Source organism: Schistocerca piceifrons, chromosome 7, assembly GCF_021461385.2.
Source record: "Schistocerca piceifrons isolate TAMUIC-IGC-003096 chromosome 7, iqSchPice1.1, whole genome shotgun sequence".
NCBI classification, from domain to species: domain Eukaryota; kingdom Metazoa; phylum Arthropoda; class Insecta; order Orthoptera; family Acrididae; genus Schistocerca; species Schistocerca piceifrons.
In genome coordinates, this window is record NC_060144.1 from 320,967,058 (window position 1) to 320,986,895 (window position 19,838).

The window sequence follows — 19,838 nt, forward strand, 5'->3', positions numbered from 1 at the left end:
AACCATCACAGTATCATAAACGCAAATAAAGTGAATCGTCATTCATTAAATATATTCTAAGACAAAGAAACGGCGCACCCCGAAGAAGATTGAAAATTTGTCACAAATGTATATTCATACAGATATCAATGGAAAATGCAAAATTGTAAACTTTGACGGTCGATGGATGGATATGTGATGCTGTAGCGCAATTTCACCGTGTAGCTGGAACGTATAGTAAACAGGAGACACGTCGATGCGAGGGCATAAAGTCTTCGCGAACCTCAATCCTTGTACTCATTTGGACAGTAACTATGTCTTGCACACAGGTACAGAGTTGTCCGCATTTGAAAGAGCATGCGTAGTTGGACTCAAAGAAGCCGGTTAGTATAATTGGCAAATCGCTCGACATATTAATAGAAGTGATGCCACTATTCGATGACGTTGGCAAGAATGGATGAACAGTAGCCGAACACAGCATCAGTAGAGAAGCGGTCGATCTAGAGAGACGACAGAACGTGAAGACCGAGCAATCGTCAGAAAGGCTTTCAGAGACCCGGGTTCATCATTATCCCAGGTTCATCATTATCATCGATCTGAAGTCCAACTGGTCCTTCGATGACCACAAGGACCATTAATAGGCGGCTCACACATATCCGAAAGAACGGACACCACTTATAGAATTAAGGTGATGGTAGTCAATGATCCCTTCAGTACAGATGCACACGAAGATCGAACTCTAATGTGAATCGACGAGAGTCCGCGGTAAATGAGGCTGATGCCCAAGAGTACTACATCAATAGTGTGCGGTATGTGTTGACAATTTGGGTCTAACGGGAGGCATGCTGCGGTAGTTTGTGCAGCTGCGGCGATCACTGTGTCCAAATGGCGTATTGGTCAGCGCAACTGCCTAATAACCAGGAGACCTTGGTTCTAACAATGGTCCGGCACAGATTTTCAACTTACTCCACTGATATAAATCAATTACCACTGACAGCTAATGTCTTTAATTCCTCTTTAGTTCCTTAGTGTCTCTACTGTGTACTCATTTTCCGTCACACCAGGCACTGTGGCCCTATGACGATGACGAATCTGGCAACATCGTTCTCCTCGGAGTCTTCACACATGATTACGTCCACCTTGAAGCTGTACACAGAACTGGGACTCGCCGCAAAAGACGTCGTGAAACGCCTGTTTGTGGTGTTGTCATTCACCGAACCACTTTCGGCGCGACGTTCGCTGCTGGCTGCTCAAACGTGGCAATAACCATATCCCCGGTAACGATCCAGGAGTACAGCCTCGTCTCAGTTCATAGAACATCCATAACATTGAAACATCCTGGCAGATTAAAACTGCGTGCCGGACCGAGACTCGAACTCAGGACCTTTGCCTTTCGCTGGCAAGTGCTCTACCATCTGAGCTACCCAAGCACGACTCACGCCCCGACCTCACAGCTTTCGTTCCGCCAGTATCTTCCAAACTTTACAGAAGCTCTCCTGCGAACCTTGCAGAACTAGCACTCCTGAAAGAAAGGATATTGCGGATACATGGCTTAACCACAGCCTGGGGGATGTTTCGAGATTGAGATTTTCACTCTACAGCGGAGTGTGCGCTGATATGAAACTTCCTGGCAGATTAAAACTGTGTGCCGGACCAGACTCGAATTCTGGACCTACGCCTTTCCCGGACAAGTGCTCTACCAATTGAGCTACCCAAGCACGACTCATGCCCCGTCCTCACACCTTTAGTTCTGCCAGTATCTCGTCTCCTACCTTCCAATTTTACAGTAGCTCTCCTGCGAACCTTGCAGATCTCATTCTGTATCTATAACATTGTTTCCCACATGGAGGTAAACAATAATAGGAGATGGCGCTACAGATTTACGCTGTACTTGTTTTGAAGTCGGCGCCGCCTTACTAGATGCCCCAAAGTATTAGCATACTATTGCTTACATGGAGATACCTTACTATTACTTTTGTTCACGACAGTTCTTTCAAATGGTAAATAAATATTACAGCACTTATACTAATAACACAATGTCAGGAAAGAATTTTCAAACGTTTTTCTGGTCTTGAATGCGTACGATATATGATCTAGTAATATGACGCATTTTCCCTCGTAAATGTAGCTTTCTCTTCGTTTATATAATTCAGTTAACCAAGAAGAGAAATATGTGATGTGAAGAGGATGTTTTTGCAAACCGTTTGAGTCCTCTTTTACCGTATTTGTGTCGATAGCTCATGAAGCTAAACTCCAAAAACAACGCTTGTTTGCTTACTGGTACTGATACTGATTCTTACTCGTTACATTTCCAACTTCCAAAACATATGCACAACATGTTTACTGTCCAAGTTTGAGAAAAACTTATCTACGTTTTTTCTTTGCTAACCCATAAATGTGTGCAATGAGGAAAGAAGTAAGCAAGGCATTCTATCGCGACTTGTGGATGTTAACAAAGCGAAAGATTCTTGAAATGTTAGAGGAACAGTGTGTCCCATCACTGTAGTGTACACTAACCTATGAAGTGTCTTTCAGTACATGGCCAATAATAGCAAAAAAACTATTACTTCAGTTTTGAAAGGCGATTCCAGCTATATGCAGTTTAGTAAGTGACATCAGTAGGCAGTCCTCATAACATTCATGAGCATTTACGCTAATATCTTCTATTTTACTTAATGCAAAAGATCGCACTGTGAATAAAAGAGTTGTCTCAATAGCCCAGACCCCCGTAACACGGACATTTTGCTTCAACAAGTGTGTAACTCATTTTTTAGTAGTTGTAGCCTAACCCTGTAACATACATATCCGTCGTAAACGGGTGTCTCACTCGTGTATTGCAATAAAGATTTAATCAGTAGTATGTAGTTTCACATTAAATAATTGTATCTTTTTAATAGTAGCCTACTGCTTCATTTCCCAGAATATTTCTTTCCAGGACCGCTCTGTGTCAGTTTTTCAGGTACAACTAAGCTTTATGATAGACCAATAATAATAAGAGGATGCCACGCAAGTACTGGTTTTATATATTCATTCATCCATCATATAGGAGATCAAGTTTGGTACACTGTACCAGTCAGATACGATCATGAACGTAAGCGCGCATAGTAAGAAATATTGCCTATATATGAAGGGTACACGACAACAACGATGAATTTCCACCAAAATTTAAAATTTAGTTGATAATGCCATCTCATAGGGGAATGGAAGTACTATAATATGTTTTCACTCTATCTTTTTTTTTTTTTTTTGAAAAATGTCCGAAGTGCTCGAAAAACTGTGCTAAAATTTTGATGAACTTGAGGAAAGCGATCAGTATCCACCACCTATGAGGAAGAACGATCGTGATCCATATTTTGCTTAGAGTTTTTTTCTTTTTCTTTTATGTTTAATCTTTGAAAGCATTACATATGAAATTTTGATCATCTTAAAAGCATTCACGTTTTACATTGACATGTCACTTTCTTATTATACGACAAAGTTTGTTCGGGGAGGTTGAGGTTCTACAATAATATTTGAACGAGAACCGATAGACTCTTGATCGAATGTAATAACGTCGTTACGACCTCCGCAGAACGCCGAAGGGCAGCTGGATATCAGTTTAATGTATTCGCCATTAAAGCCCATTTGAATCAGCCATTCAGGTGTGGAATGGACAGGATCATGGTTGCCTGCATCGATGGTGTCTGAATATGAAATACGGTCAAGAATGAATGGGTAAAGTTTTAGTGATATAAAAACCTGAGACGAATGGGATTAGTGCACATATACTTATCTTTTCAGGATAAACTCTGCTCACTGTAGGTCTCGATCTATCCTGAATTCGTCGGATTAAAAAAAATGGTTCAAATGGCTCTGAGCACTATGGGACTTAACATCTAGGTCATCAGTCCCCTAGAACTTAGAACTACTTAAACCTAACTAACCTAAGGACATCACACACATCCATGCCCGAGGCAGGATTCGAACCTGCGACCGCAGGATTCAGAAGAGGTGTAATACAAGCTGGACTAACGCTGATTAGAAAAATCTTTTTGGTTTTTTTTTCAAATCAGTCACTTTAGTTTCACTGGTGAATTGTTTTCTGCCCGTATTGCACAGCCACTAAGTGTCCTAGGTACATTCACAGATTCATCAGACTAAACAGGATCGCGAAACACGTTCGCTTCGCAATACGGCAGCATCAGTACTGCCTGTGTGGATCGATTGTGCAGCTGCATTCCTGAGCAGAGAGCTAGAACTCTAATTAATTCGTGAGCATCAGAATGTTTATACTTGACATGACAGAGCACTCATATGTGTTCATGATACTGTTCACATTGTAACGCACCTAAACTCGGTAATAGCTTCACTGAAGTTCGTTGTTTGTAATTATATGTTAAATTAGTTTCTCATGGACTACGCGGATTGGACAGTTCCATAACTCATACTTTTACAATTAGTGAAAAGTATCACGCCCGAACCGTTACGAATTCAGTTCAGTGACCAGATTGTCGAGCGAGTAGCTCAGTATATCTTAGAACACACCCAGACCGATAACAGAAACCCGTATGAGGTTGTGAAAATGAATCTGATTTAAAAGTGCAGAACACAACACACTGACCCTCATTACAACTCCCGATTGTACCAAACTTAGGACACCTTAAAATAAAACCTAGACTAACTCTAAACCAGTAGTTATCTTTCAAATACCTTCCAAATTAAATTGACTCAATTCTTTTGTTAATCCTGTTAATAGCAAGGGAAAAGTGATGTGCAACTGCCAAGTTAGAACTGTTCCATCTGTATATATATAGAATTTCCTGTTAAATTATACTGCAATAATAGCTACAATATCAAGCAAAATCTTAATATTGCGTAGAACCATTATGAATATTTTCACAAATTGCTAATGAAAATTCTGAAATGAAACAGCAGCTCCTGGATACGTCACAGGATAACATTTATCGACTTCTAACTTCATTAGTTCAACGAATCATACATAAATGCATGTAACATCATGATTGATAACTCAAACACATAGCTTGCATCTATACACAAAACATCTCTTTGAAAATCCAATGAAATCTTAAGCTACATATTACATATCACAAACCCTTAGTTAAAAATTATGAAATTAATATTATTGTTCGCAACGATGCACTCTGCCTCCATCAGGAATAATATGGGGTAGAAGCTTCGGCATAAAGTTTTATGTATAGTACTTTCAGATGGCATTTATATCCTTTATATCCTCGTTTTAGTCCAGATTATTCCTCAAACACTCGTGAATAGTGTGTCAAGGGATCAAGTAATGCCACTTCTTCTCTCTAGCTGTGATATCTTTTGCTATACTTGTGCTGCAACTCCAAGTACTTTAATAAAATGTACCGGGCACTTTCGGATCCTGCGATGTTGTTTGACAACGAATTTTATCCAGAAACCTTGGAAGTATCATCAACAGCTACCATCCTTCCGCAACAATTCAACCTGAGTTCTGGCTTTGTCAATCAGAAAAGGAATCTGGCTTGTTGAGAAGTCAATTTTTATGTCTTTCTCGTGGATAAATTCAACACCCAGAATACAGCTTACAATCAACCCTCCAACCACTAGCAACGCCCATTGAACCGCTACGTTTTCCAGTCGAACTATCATCAGAGTCTATATCTTGACATTCCTTGATCATGTGCCGTGAACAACAGTCTTGTAGCTGTGCAATGGAAAAACCAGCAGCTTGCTTCAAGTGGATACTTTATTAAAGAGGCTTCTTGAGATTACACTGACCAACGCTCATGTGTCCAGAATAATTGTGAGTGGAATATCCTCAATTGTCACCCCAATTGCATATTGTGGTACCGATGGGTATTCTTGGTTACACTTGTTCACATCTGCTCTGGGTTCCTCCCTCATATCGGCTCCATCATCATATCAAATGAACTACACAGTTTTGCCATGGCCCCTATATCATACCATGACTGGTTCTCTGGTGTTTGATAAGATCAGCGTTAGTTACTGTATGCTGTTCAGTAGGACGATTGCTATCGTCGACCACTTCTGTTATTACAGGTGATTGCGATCTCCAGTCTGCATTTGCTGGAGGTTATGACTGGCTATGGTTCCTATGCTGGTTATTGGTATTTGGTTAAATCTTCTCACGTATCGGTTTTGTTTAATGCAGTTTGGGCGATAAATGTTCCATTACCGTTTCCTTCGTTATTGTTCTGATAAACTGTTATTTCATTATCTGTCTGTGGATGACTAGCATTCGGTTTATGTGGCTGGTTTCCACGATGGTCATTGCTTGTGCTAGACCCCTGCGAATAATAACCTCCATGACCAGATTGTGATTTGATATCTAGCTGAATGATATCAATGGTTTCCAAGAACGACATGAATTCCTCTAAGTATGACTTCGATACATGAATCAGCTTTTCCTGAGTTTCAACAGGCAGCTTTGCCTTCAGGATCCAGAGAATGTCTCGATTCAAAATGGATCTACTTCAGTAACGCACTGTATTTAGATACGTTTCAAAATATCTGCACACACTTCCACTTTTAAACGAGAAATGCTCAGTATTATATACTTCCATTCTCAATCTTTCTTGAACACCATGAAAGCAATAGCTAGCAAGAAACACCATCTTAAACTCTTCATGCGCCTTGCACATTCGTCTTGATGGAGCCCATTTGGCTGTACTATTCTGGAATTCCTCTCTATTCCAGATATCATTAACTTCGACTGTAAGCTCTTCCACGACACCCAAAATTTACTCCTGAGCTTTTCGTAATTGTGCCACTTCATTTGCTAATTCTCTAAACCCGAATGGCCATCTCGTTTTTTTTTTTTAGTTGTCAATGTTTTGTTGACATTTAGGATTATTTAGTTGCTAGCGTTATCAGTTGCTGCAAAATTTTGGTTAAGGAAAGTATAACTGGTTGGCTTGCTGCTCCTGTTTCCTGTACCTCCTGAACCGATTGAAAATTTGTTCCATCAGGGTGCTCTTTTTTAAACTGGGCATGAATTTTGACCATAACACAACAAAAAATATTTAGTTAAATGAAAATTAAGTATCTTCAAGGCGAGGTAACATAAATTATCACTCACACCGAAATCTGAAGTGACAAGATGCAACACACAGAAATCATTCAGTGAAAAAAAAAAGCGTACAGAAATATAGCTTACTACTTATACTCTCCGAAGAATGCTACAGAGAACACACTGAAAAGGAAACTCTAGTTGTTCTAGAGCAAATGATGATACCAGAACACCAATAAATTAACTAGAAGGATCACTATTCTTCAACAATTTGATACAGGTGAGAGCTGGTAATGAAGGTTAGTGTGCCATCCTGACTTCGTTTTCTGTTGCTGTACTGTGAAAGTCGTTTGTGCTGGACTTGGTTCCGTACCGTCTGGACCTGTATCCTCCATCAACCTCGAATCATGCAACGTAAATACAGTATAATGGTTAACAATGAATACAACAAAGACATTGCCTACAATACATAGTCCTGTCGTGTAGGTAGATAATTTTCGAATCAGTAAACAGACAAATCAGAGGGAAACGAATAGTGTTGAATCAAGTATTGGATTTTGATTAAATAGCGAAGCACATGATGACTTAGGTATCATTGCTCTTTAGTAGCGCTATTGTTCCTTGATAATAAGACTTGAATGTGACTAATTGTACTATTATAACTACTATCTTAAGTGAATGCGATAGGCAAAAGGTGGATTTCTCCCAAGGTGTAACAATATCTCGTAGTAAAGGATACCTCTTTAGCTAAGTTAAAGCTACATTTGAAAACTCTTTACAAATTTATGGATGGACGAAAGTGCACACGTTGTGTCCAAAGGTACATACAGGCAAGCTTTACACGTCCTTCTTAGTGTGCAACCTTATTTGAATGTAATGCTCAGTCACACAGTATCTGCTGTAGGCCATTGTTCATGGTGCTGGATGGAACTCTTTTCTGTCAGGAGCTCTGCCTTGCTTGATGTTTGAAGGACTATATATACGGCATTCGGGCCTGTTTACTTAGGGGTGGTGCGTACGCGCCAGGTTAGTCGACAGCGCTAATATTTAGCTTGCTGGACTCGGGTAGGCGCACTGGCCTCGAATCGAATCCACCCGGCGGATTAACGACGAGGGTCGGTAAGCCGGCCAGCCCGGATGCGATTTTCAGGCGGTTTTCCACATCCCACTAGGTGAATACTGGGCTGGTCCCCCACGTTCCGCCTCAGTTACACGATTCGAAGACATTTGAAGACATTCGCACTATTTCATGGCCTACACTAGACACAGATAGCTGGCGCACACTACTTACGTCCTGGGGGGATCGGGGTGACATCAGGAAGGGCATACGGCCACCCTCTGCAACTAACACTGCCAAATACGTAATAACACGGCCGACCCCACGTTGACGCGGGACAAAGGCCGAAAGAAAAAAAGAGAAAAAGACATATAGGTGGCACGTGACTGCATCGCCTTTATCTTCAATTCACAATCAGAGAGCGTGAAATCAGCAGTTTCTCCGTGTGTATGACCTCCTATTCAACTGGCGAAAGCGGCTTGGACCATATGTCTCCATGTAAGTTACAAGGCTTACTGCAATAATCATACTGAGATAATTTTTCTTTTCTTCTGGCAAACCTCCATGAGTCGGTCATTGTAGCTTGATTTCTGTATTTATGTTGCTGTATATCGTTACAGTAAGTCTCCAAATACATAAATAATTGTGTTTATTAATTTTTCATCTTCAAAAAAATCTGCCTCGAAGATTTTAATTTTTGTAGCTCCCTCACCCAGCGAGAGACATTGGAGTGCAGTTGCCTTCACCCGCCCCCCCCCCCCGCCCCCTCCCACCAAGAAAAATAATTCACAAACCGAAGTTGTGTCCTGGCCCACCAAAACAGCCGAAGTATTGCTTTGAAGAAGTGTAGAACGTGTAATGGATAGTGACTAGTAGGACGGGATCACAAAGGCATTAATCGTGATTGATCGTGACGTATTAGACTCTATTTTAACTGCATTAGTTAACAGTCTTATTAGTTTCAAACTGTTTCTTACCACGTTTCTATTCGAAAATGTCCGATCTCAAAACTTGTTGTTCGAGAAACGTCGGTAGCTGTCCTGAAACAATAGTATGACACAGAATTTAATCTTATTACGAATATTAAACACAATCAATACAGTACAGTAGGGGGTAAATTTAATTTGTAATACACTCCTGGAAATGGAAAAAAGAACACATTGACACCGGTGTGTCAGACCCACCATACTTGCTCCGGACACTGCGAGAGGGCTGTACAAGCAATGATCACACGCACGGCACAGCGGACACACCAGGAACCGCGGTGTTGGCCGTCGAATGGCGCTAGCTGCGCAGCATTTGTGCACCGCCGCCGTCAGTGTCAGCCAGTTTCCCGTGGCATACGGAGCTCCATCGCAGTCTTTAACACTGGTAGCATGCCGCGACAGCGTGGACGTGAACCGTATGTGCAGTTGACGGACTTTGAGTGAGGGCGTATAGTGGGCATGCGGGAGGCCGGGTGGACGTACCGCCGAATTGCTCAACACGTGGGGCGTGAGGTCTCCACAGTACATCGATGTTGTCGCCAGTGGTCGGCGGAAGGTGCACGTGCCCGTCGACCTGGGACCGGACCGCAGCGACGCACGGATGCACGCCAAGACCGTAGGATCCTACGCAGTGCCGTAGGGGACCACACCGCCACTTCCCAGCAAATTAGGGACACTGTTGCTCCTGGGGTATCGGCGAGGACCATTCGCAACCGTCTCCATGAAGCTGGGCTACGGTCCCGCACACCGTTAGGCCGTCTTCCGCTCACGCCCCAACATCGTGCAGCCCGCCTCCAGTGGTGTCGCGACAGGCGTGAATGGAGGGACGAATGGAGACGTGTCGTCTTCAGCGATGAGAGTCGCTTCTGCCTTGGTGCCAATGATGGTCGTATGCGTGTTTGGCGCCGTGCAGGTGAGCGCCACAATCAGGACTGCATACGACCGAGGCACACAGGGCCAACACCCGGCATCATGGTGTGGGGAGCGATCTCCTACACTGGCCGTACACCACTGGTGATCGTCGAGGGGACACTGAATAGTGCACGGTACATCCAAACCGTCATCGAACCCATCGTTCTACCATTCCTAGACCGGCAAGGGAACTTGCTGTTCCAACAGGACAATGCACGTCCGCATGTATCCCGTGCCACCCAACGTGCTCTAGAAGGTGTAAGTCAACTACCCTGGCCAGCAAGATCTCCGGATCTGTCCCCCATTGAGCATGTTTGGGACTGGATGAAGCGTCGTCTCACGCGGTCTGCACGTCCAGCACGGACGCTGGTCCAACTGAGGCGCCAGGTGGAAATGGCATGGCAAGCCGTTCCACAGGACTGCATCCAGCATCTCTACGATCGTCTCCATGGGAGAATAGCAGCCTGCATTGCTGCGAAAGGTGGATATACACTGTACTAGTGCCGACATTGTGCATGCTCTGTTGCCTGTGCCTATGTGCCTGTGGTTCTGTCAGTGTGATCATGTGATGTATCTGACCCCAGGAATGTGTCAATAAAGTTTCCCCTTCCTGGGACAATGAATTCACGGTGTTCTTATTTCAATTTCCAGGAGTGTAGTATCAGTCTGTCAGTCATCCATTTTCGGTGAATTTTCTTGGCAGGGCTCTTCAGCGAAGTGATGATGCAAAGTGGGGTAGCTACGACCCCCTGGGCGCTGACTGACAATCCTCACGAGACGGCCTACCGTATGGCGGAGGCGCTCGGTTTCCAGGCACAGGGCGATAACCACACTGACGACGACGGGGTGCGGTTGGCTGCCTTCTTTCGCGCTGCCACCTACTCAGACCTCATCAACGACGTCTCTATCGCAGTCTCGGATATCGTAAGTGAACCATGAACTTTAATGAGCAAATTACGCTTGAACCATTTGTTCAAAGCATATTGTTGTTCAGAATGAGATTTTTACTCTGCGGCGGAGTGTGCGCTGATATGAAACTTCCTGGCAGAATAAAACTGTGTGCCCGACCGAGACTCGAACTCGGGACCTTTGCCTTTCGCGGGCAAGTGCTCTACCATCTGAGCTACCGAAGCACGACTCACGCCCCGTCCTCACAGCTTTACTTCTGCCAGTATCTCGTCTCCTACCTTCCAAACTTTACAAAAGCTCTCCTGCGAACCTTGCAGAACTAGCACTCCGCTGCAGAGTGAAAATCTCATTCTGGAAACATCCCCCAGGCTGTGGCTAAGCCATGTCTCCGCAGTATCTTTTCTTTCAGGAGTGCTAGTTCTGCAAGGTTCGCAGGAGAGCTTTTGTAAAGTTTGGAAGGTAGGAGACGAGATAGTGGCAGAAGTAAAGCTGTGAGGACCGGGCGTGAGTCGTGCTTCGGTAGCTCAGATGGTAGAGCACTTGCTTGAGAAAGGCAAAGGTCCCGAGTTCGAGTTTCGGTCGGGCACACAGTTTTAATCTGCCAGGAAGTTTCATATTGTTGTTGTTGTTGTCTTCAGTCCAAAGAGCCGCCCGCTATGGTCGAGCGGTTCAGTCCGCAACCACGCGACTGCTACAGTCGCACGTTCAAATCCTGCCTCGGGCATGGATGTGTGTGATGTCCTTAGGTTAGTTAGGTTTAAGTAGTTCTAAGTTCTATGGGACTGATGACTTCAGATGTTAAGTCCCATAGTGCTCAGAGCCATCTGAACTATTTTTCAGTCCAAAGATTGGTTCCATGCAGCTCTCCACGCTAGTGCATCCTGTGCAAGCCCCTGCAACTCCACATAGCTACTGCAACCGATATCCATTTGAATATACTCAAGCCTTGGCCTCCCTCTACAATTTTTCTTCCCCCCTACTTCCTTCCATTACCAAATTCACATTTTCTTAATACTTCAGGACACCTCCTATCAACCGATCCCCTCTGTTAGTCAAGTTGTGCCGTAAATTTTGTTTTTCCAATTCGATTCAGTATTTCCACATTAGTTATTCAATCTAATTATCAACATTTTTCTGTAGAACTACAACTTTACTGATTATCACTTCCATTCAAGGTTACAATTCGTATACATTGTGGGAAGAAAAATTAGTACACCTGGAAAGACGACGTCGATTTTGATCTGATGACAGCATTGCTAACTGGGGGATTTGTACTGATAATGGTTTCACGTGGTCTGGAAACAGACAGCTTACTGATATAGCTAACAGAGCGCCATATATGTCTACCCTTTAATAGGGAATTATAGCCAGAAGGCTCAGTGTGGTGTAAACCTGTGAAACAATGAGGCAACCATGCCACGGAGATGCGCTCGTGCTTCCTACAACCAACTGAACGAGTCTGAAAGTAGTTTAATGGTGGTCTTTGGAGTGGCGGGATGGTCCTTTCGGAGAATTGCCACATAAATTAAACGTGCTCCATCAATAGTGCAACGATGCTGGTATCAGTGGTCACGTTAACATTCTCACACCCGTTGACGAGGTTCTAGACGTCCTCGCAGCGCGGACGCCCATCAGGATCGTCGTATTGTAATGACAGAAGTGGCAGACCATACAGCTACTACAGCAAAGATAAGAAGGCCTGTGAGCCCAGGCGTGTCAACACGAGCTGTTGTGAACTGATTAGGTTATTAGCAGTGTGAGTATAGGCACGCACGCCTCAAGCCTGTCTTCCACTCACGCCACAGCAGAGATGAGCACGGTTCGACTGGTACCGTCAGCGGATCACTTACAAGGGAACCTCCCCATCGCACCGCCCTCAGATTTAGTTATAAGTTGGCACAGGGATAGGCCTTGAAAAACTGAACACAAATCAATCGAGGAAACAGGAAGAAGTTGTGTGAAACTATGAAAAAAATAAGCAAAATATACAAACTGAGTAGTCCATGTGCAAGGTAGGAAACATCATGGAGAGTGTGAGCTTACGAGCGCCGTGGTCCCGTGGTTAGCGTGAGCAACTGCGGGACGTGAGGTCCTTGGTTCAAGTCTTCTCTCGAGTGAAAAGTTTAATTTTTTGTTTTCAGACAATTATCAAAGTTCAGGCGCTCACACATAATCAACTTCGCTCTCCAAAATTCCAGGCATGGTCGGATTTGCTTGGACATATGCAGGATTTGACGGTCTACACACGGAAACATTTGAAAACGTAAAAAACATATGTTTTGACAGAGCACAGGGAAAACTGTGCGACTGTGAAACTGTTGCATTCATTTGTTGCAGTTTATGTGACAAACTCTTATGTTTTCATCACTTTTTTGGGAGTGATTATCACATCCACAAGAAAACCTAAATCGGGCAAGGTAGAGGAATCTTTTTACCCATTCCCAAGTGTGCAAGTTAGGTGGGTCGACAACATATTCCTGTCATGTGACGCACATGCCGTCACCAGTGTCGTATAGAATATATCAGACGTGTTTTTCTGTGGAGGAATCGGTTGACCTATGATCTTGCGATCAAATGTTTTCGGTTCCTATTGGAGTGGCACGTCCTTTCGTCTGCTAATCGCACGGTTTTGCGGTGCGGTCGCAAAACACAGACACTAAGCTTATTACAGTGAACAGAGACGTCAATGAATGAACGGACAAATCGTAACTTTGCAAAAATAAAGTGAGTAAGATTTTCACTCGAGGGAATACCTGAACCAAGGACCTCTCGTTCCGCAGCTGCTCACTCTAACCACGGGACCACGGCGCTCTTCAGCCTATATTGTCCTTAACGTTTCCTATATTGCACATGGACTACTCAGTTTGAATATTTTGCTTATTTTTTCATAGTTCCACACAACTTCTTCCGGTTTTCTCGATTGATTTGTGTTCAGTTTTTGAAGGCCTATCCAGTGTGTCAATTTATAACTAAATCGGAGGGGGGTGCGATGGGGAGGTTTCCTTGTTAGAAGATGGAATGGTACGCCGTTGTGATGAAAGCAGATCCTGCCTGCATGTGAGTGATAGTCGTTTGCGCGTACAACGTAGAAAGTAGGAGCTCTGCTCCAAGACACACCGGCCTCACCCAGGCCATCTCTCGTTCAGCTTTCGTGTCTCTGGAAAGGACGCTAACCAGCGCGCGGTATGTTGTTACGCCTGTTATTACAACAGCAAGGTGATGAGTTGTTGCAACAGGACATGGTCGTCCACACACTGTTCGTGAAACAACGTGCCCTGCAAGACGTGCAGCCGGCCAGTGTGGCCGTGCGGTTAAAGGCGCTTCAGTCTGGAACCTCATGACCGCTACGGTCGCAGGTTCGAATCCTGCCTCGGGCATGGATGTGTGTGATGTCCTTAGGTTAGTTAGGTTTAAGTAGTTCTAAGTTCTAGGGGACTGATGACCACAGATGTTAAGTCCCATAGTGCTCAGAGCCATTTTGCAAGACGTGCAGAACTTCCGTGAGCAGCACTATCTCAGGACTTGTCTACAATAGAGCACGTGTGCGATATGATGGGACCAGAAGTGGCTCGTGCAACTCGTCAACTAACAACTCTTACAGAACTACGTGAACAAGTCGAGCAGGCGTGGCATAACGTATCCCAGGACAGTATTCGCCATCTGTACGATCGACTGGGTGCCACAGTTAGTGGCGGTATTGCCGCCCGCAGAAGCTACACAAAGTACTAATGTGGGTGTTTCAGAATGGGTCGATACCTGTTATCTCATAACCGCTTGTGCTATTCATCTGTAGGCCCTACATGTACTCATTTCATGTACGCCACACGCACTACTGCAATAATAAATCTTGACTAAATCAAAAACCTTTGAAAAGTTGTACTTATTTTAATATGGCAGTGTAAATACCTTCATAAAAACTGCGTTACACTCAAATTTATATTCTACATTAATAAATCATCTTCAGAACGCTTCTCTTGGTGTTTCTAGTCTCCATTTTGTGTCCTCTCAACTTTGGCTATCATCAATTATTTAGCTGCCCAAATAACAAATAGCAGAGATTACTCTAGTGTCTCTCTACCTACTCTATTAGCGTTCCTGATTTAATTCAGAAATATTCCATTACCTCTACTTTACTTTTACTGATATCAATATTATAACCCTTTTTGAAGACACTATCCGTTCCGTTAAACTGCTCTTGTAAGGCTTTTGCTATCTCTGACAAAATTTCAATGTCACTGGCAGACCACTAAGTTCTTCATTCTTCTCCCCAAACTTTAACTCCCTTTCCTAATTTCTCCTTGGCTTCTTTTACTGCTTGCTGTATATACTTACTGAATAATATCGGGGATAGGCTACAACCCTGTCTCGCTCTCTTCGTAACCATTGCTTCCCTTTTATGTCTCTCGACTCATAAATTCCGTCTAGCTTCTGTAGAAGCTATAACGTTTCTTAAATTTAACGTTTCCGATCCTGTCTGTTACTCTGCGCACCTTGAAACTTCTTAGAAAGATCATCTCGATACTCTGAATATGCATTTCTTCCTCCTTGTGTACCAACCATGACACACTTCCATAAAATAGTGTCTATAGAGCAACAGTGTTTCAAAATTTCAGTATCGTATATTTGAGAGTTTATTTTTCAAATAACTGCTGATTGTTCTGCAAACATTACTAAACTCCTACACTTTATTTTATATTTTCCCACAGTCGTACCTTATAATACAGCTAAGATATTTTTGAAGTGTTTGACTTGTTCTCTTATTTTAATGTTAATAACAATTCTAGTTCAAATTGGGTGCTATAAGTTGTCTGTTTGCCTCCGACTAGCCATGACGTGGAGTGATATAGAACGTAAATATTTATAAAATGTAAATATAAAGAATACCTAGAAATTCATTACTTATAAATGAGGTGCCATATGGATCGAGTCACGTCTCATATATCCTTGAACAACGGAAAAAGTTTTATAATCGGAAAATTTAGTGTGATCTAATATTTCAGTGTGAAACGGAAAAAGGAATGTTAGCCCTAAGAATCTGAAAACAAGTACACTACTATAGAAAACAACATCAGTTGTCTGTGAAGGAATCATGAGAAAAAACGCGAGGACACAGAAGTAGGCAAGTACTGCATGAGAACATACTTGAAGTAAATTGTAAATTTACGATACGATCATGAGTATAGCCAATTCAAGTGGTATAAATATAAAAACAAAAAATGCAACGAGAAAGCACTTCACGACACCTCATCTTCAAAATAGAAATGGCACAACGTTATCCATTACCTAATCTACAAATCATATTGTCACCTAAAGTGTGAAATAAACCTACTGTCTCAGGAATAACTGAAGAATTCTGTACTATGATTAACGCACTATCATTGATTAGATGGAAACATGATAAATAAATACTGCAATTACATTAAAGTCAAAGCAATTAAGCATTTAAAATCGCAGGGCCTCGTTCGTTAACTGTAGCGAAAACAATAACGAATAAACAAAACATCTTCACCTCAGTTATTGCTATTCGTTTCCGGCACACTACTTTGTCTGAAGAACTTAGGGGACTTCATATTGGTTTCCGTAATTTTTAGTTAAGACTCGTGTTTGTTGGGTTTTGTTCAAATGGTTCAAATGGCTCTGAGCACTATGCGACTTAACTTCTGAGGTCATCAGTCGCCTAGAATTTAGAACTAATTAAACCTAACTAACCTAATGACATCACACACATCCATGCCCGAGGGAGGATTCGAACCTGCGACCGTAGCGGTCGCTCGGTTCCAGACTGTAGCGGCTAGAACCGCACGGCCACTCGGGCCGGCGTTGGGTTTTGTGTTATAACTTACGTCCTAAGAATTATTGTTGTTCCAAAACAGCAGCACATGGACGATCTCTGGAAAAGGCGTCTGTATGAGCACAGTTTGTTGTAATGAAAGTCAGGTATTGACATATCGCCGTTTAAAGTATGTATTACAAAGGCCTCAGTCACAACTTTCACATAAACACCGTGGTGTAGTGGACAGAAGGATGCAGCTGCGAAATGTATAGCAGTTGGTTCGTATCCTGTTATCATCAAATAGTTTTTTATTCACCCTTACATTTCTGTAATTTTCTGTGACATTTATATTAAATTACTAGAGAAATGTTCTGTAATATTCGACGATATGTGTGTATAAGAGCGTACTCTTTCAGGTTTGAGATGCCATTGTCAACAATTTACATATCAAGCATGAAACACGCAAATGCGGATAACTGCTAAAAACATGTTGATCTTCGGTAAAACGAACTACTGCCGAGAATTGTAAACATATAAAAGACTGACAGGTTTAGAAAAGAATAAAAAAATAACTTAGTCTCAGCCATCTATAAAGTAATAAGGGTAATTTATAACCTAGTTAGTTTAGGAGTCTTCTAAAAAACATCTCTTTCACTAAAGTACATATAGAGACGAAATGTATTCTGATACCGATACAGGAATGTTTGTGTTGCTGTTGTTTCTCACTGTTTCAGTGCAAAAGGAAGGCGTTTACTTTCTCACAGAGAATTGTAATTTTTCGCACAAATTAGAACATACTTTACATAACCAGCACCCCCCCCCCCCCCCGTAATTGGTGGAGCTTCTCCTTAAGTACTTCTCGTATATATATATATATATATATATTGTGTGAAGTTGGCAGGTACTCACTTTCACCAACTGGAGATAAAATGAGTTGTTTCTTTAATTCGTTTGCTAGAACAACAATGCTGTCGCAACAATGCTGTGACAACAGAGATGTCTATTGGTGCCTCCGAGAAAGCCAAGATATATCTTTGAAAGAAGCAGGGCTACAATACCTCTCGGAACACACAACATGTAAACAAAGGCACGAATACTTTGTAGCTCCCGCTGCCACAGTCTCGTGGTGTGGGCTTGTGATACTGAGACGAGAATCGTTTAGTACACATACGGCTGAGTACTTACACACTTCACACTACTTACGTGGTGTCAAGTGAGGAAAGGCTTGCATCCTTCCGCTAGCGTACTGCAGCGACGGCTGTTGCTATACCGTCGCCAGCTGGCTCCTCCTTGTAAAGCCAACCGGCCGTGTTTTGCATTGCAGCGCATAAGACTCTCGCCGCCTGCTGCCAGCTCTGTTGCAACTCAGTTCCGCTCTGGCGTATTTTTTGACCGAATATGATCGATACGCTCAGACCAAATACTGAGATTTCTATTAACGGTAATCTAACAGTACGTCAAATTATGAAATTCCAGATAGCAAAATAAAACCAATAATACGTGATGAAATACCGATGAAATTCGTTAAACTTCTTGATGAAGATGGTATCAGAACCTTATATAAAGTACATAACAAAATTTATGATCGGTTTACCCTGCCCAGTGTCTTTATCAACTTTCATTCCTTTATCAAATAGAAGAATATCCGAAAATGTGAAGATCACAGAATCATTAGCCTTACGCATCATCCCTTGAAAATATATCTGAAAGTCAGTCATCAAACGTTATATGAAAAACGTATGAAATTCATTGGTGCAAATCAGATTGGGTTTAGAAAATGTGTCCGAACAACAGAAGCAATAGTTACACTACAAGTTCCACGGCAAAAGTGCTATTTTCTGGATGCCATGTAGACCTTTCTTTCATTGATTATGGGAAAAACCTTTCATACAGTAGGCTACAATATCACAAACTTATGAAGATTCTCAAAAGAATAGATATAGATTGGAAACTTTATAAGGAATTTATATTGCAATCCGGTAACACAGTTTAAGTCTGATAATTCGGTCATAGACTTGGTAAACATCTGCAGAGGAGACCAACAAGGATGCGTTGTGTCATCGCTGTTTCTTAATTTATAATCAGATGTTGTCTTTCAGGAAGCACTTGGTGATATAGAAAAATGTACAAAGGTTAATGGAGTTTTCATCATCAACAGGTCTGAATATCAACACCAAAAAGACACATTTTATGATTGTACACGACAGCTCGACTCCTATACCAATGGAAATTTACGATTCAATGGCTCCACAGTACAAAGAGTAGAGAAGTTTAAGTACCTTGCAGAGTGACACTGTGAAGACCAGAGATCAGAGAAGGAAAAAATTGAAAATTTGTGATAAGTTCCCATAGAATCAAACTGCTGAGGTCATCGGTTCCTAGGCTTTCGACTTCGTAATCTAACTCAAACTAACTTATGCTAAGGACAACACACACACCCATGCCTGAGGGAGGACTCGAACCTCAGACGCGGGGAGCCGCGAGAACTGTGGCAAGGCGCCCTAGACGGCGCGGCTACCCCGCGCGGCTCAGAGAAGGAGATTAAATGTCGCAATGGCAATGCTTTCATAAGATTCAAGGAAATTCTCACAAGTAAAGATCTAGCCCTAAACCTTAGAATCCGATGTGCTAATTGCTACATTTAGTTTGTACTTCTGTACGATTCTGTAGGATCTATACTAAATATGGCAACAGCAAAGAAGCTCGAGGTCCTTGACATGTGGATTTATGACAGAATGCTTCAGTTTATATATATATATATATATATATATATATATATATATATATATATATATATATAATAGATGTTTGAGACTTACAAAGCTCCCTGGAACCAGATAGTAGGGGAAATATCAAGTGTGCTGAGGTGTGAATGGCAATTTGCATTGAGGAGGGAGGTGTGCCAGGGTAGTCTGTGCGATTGTGCAAAGCTACAGTGCCAGGGTGGCGTAGTGGTCAGCGCAGTTGGTAGCAATTTTCATTCGTCGCCCGCGCAGGATTAGCCGAGCGGTCTATGGCGCTGCAGTCATGGACTGTGCGGCTGGTCCCGACGGAGGTTCGAGTCCTCCCTCGGGCATGGGTGTGTGTGTTTGTCCTTAGGATAAATTAGGTTAAGCAGTGTGTAAGCTTAGGGACTGATGATCTTAGCAGTTAAGTCCCATAAGATTTCACACACATTTGAACTTTTTTTTTCTTTTTCATTCGTCGCTT

General features: G+C 42.5%; 1 protein-coding gene across 1 annotated transcript in view; it reads left to right on the top strand.

The window, feature by feature from the left end:
- Positions 1-19,838, top strand: part of LOC124805658 (esterase B1-like) — a 47,322-nt gene that overhangs the window by 16,897 nt on the left and 10,587 nt on the right. The window contains exon 4 of the mRNA XM_047266226.1: positions 10,650-10,870. Within this exon, the coding sequence (XP_047122182.1) occupies positions 10,650-10,870 (221 nt within the window). The remainder of the gene's footprint in view (positions 1-10,649; positions 10,871-19,838) is intronic.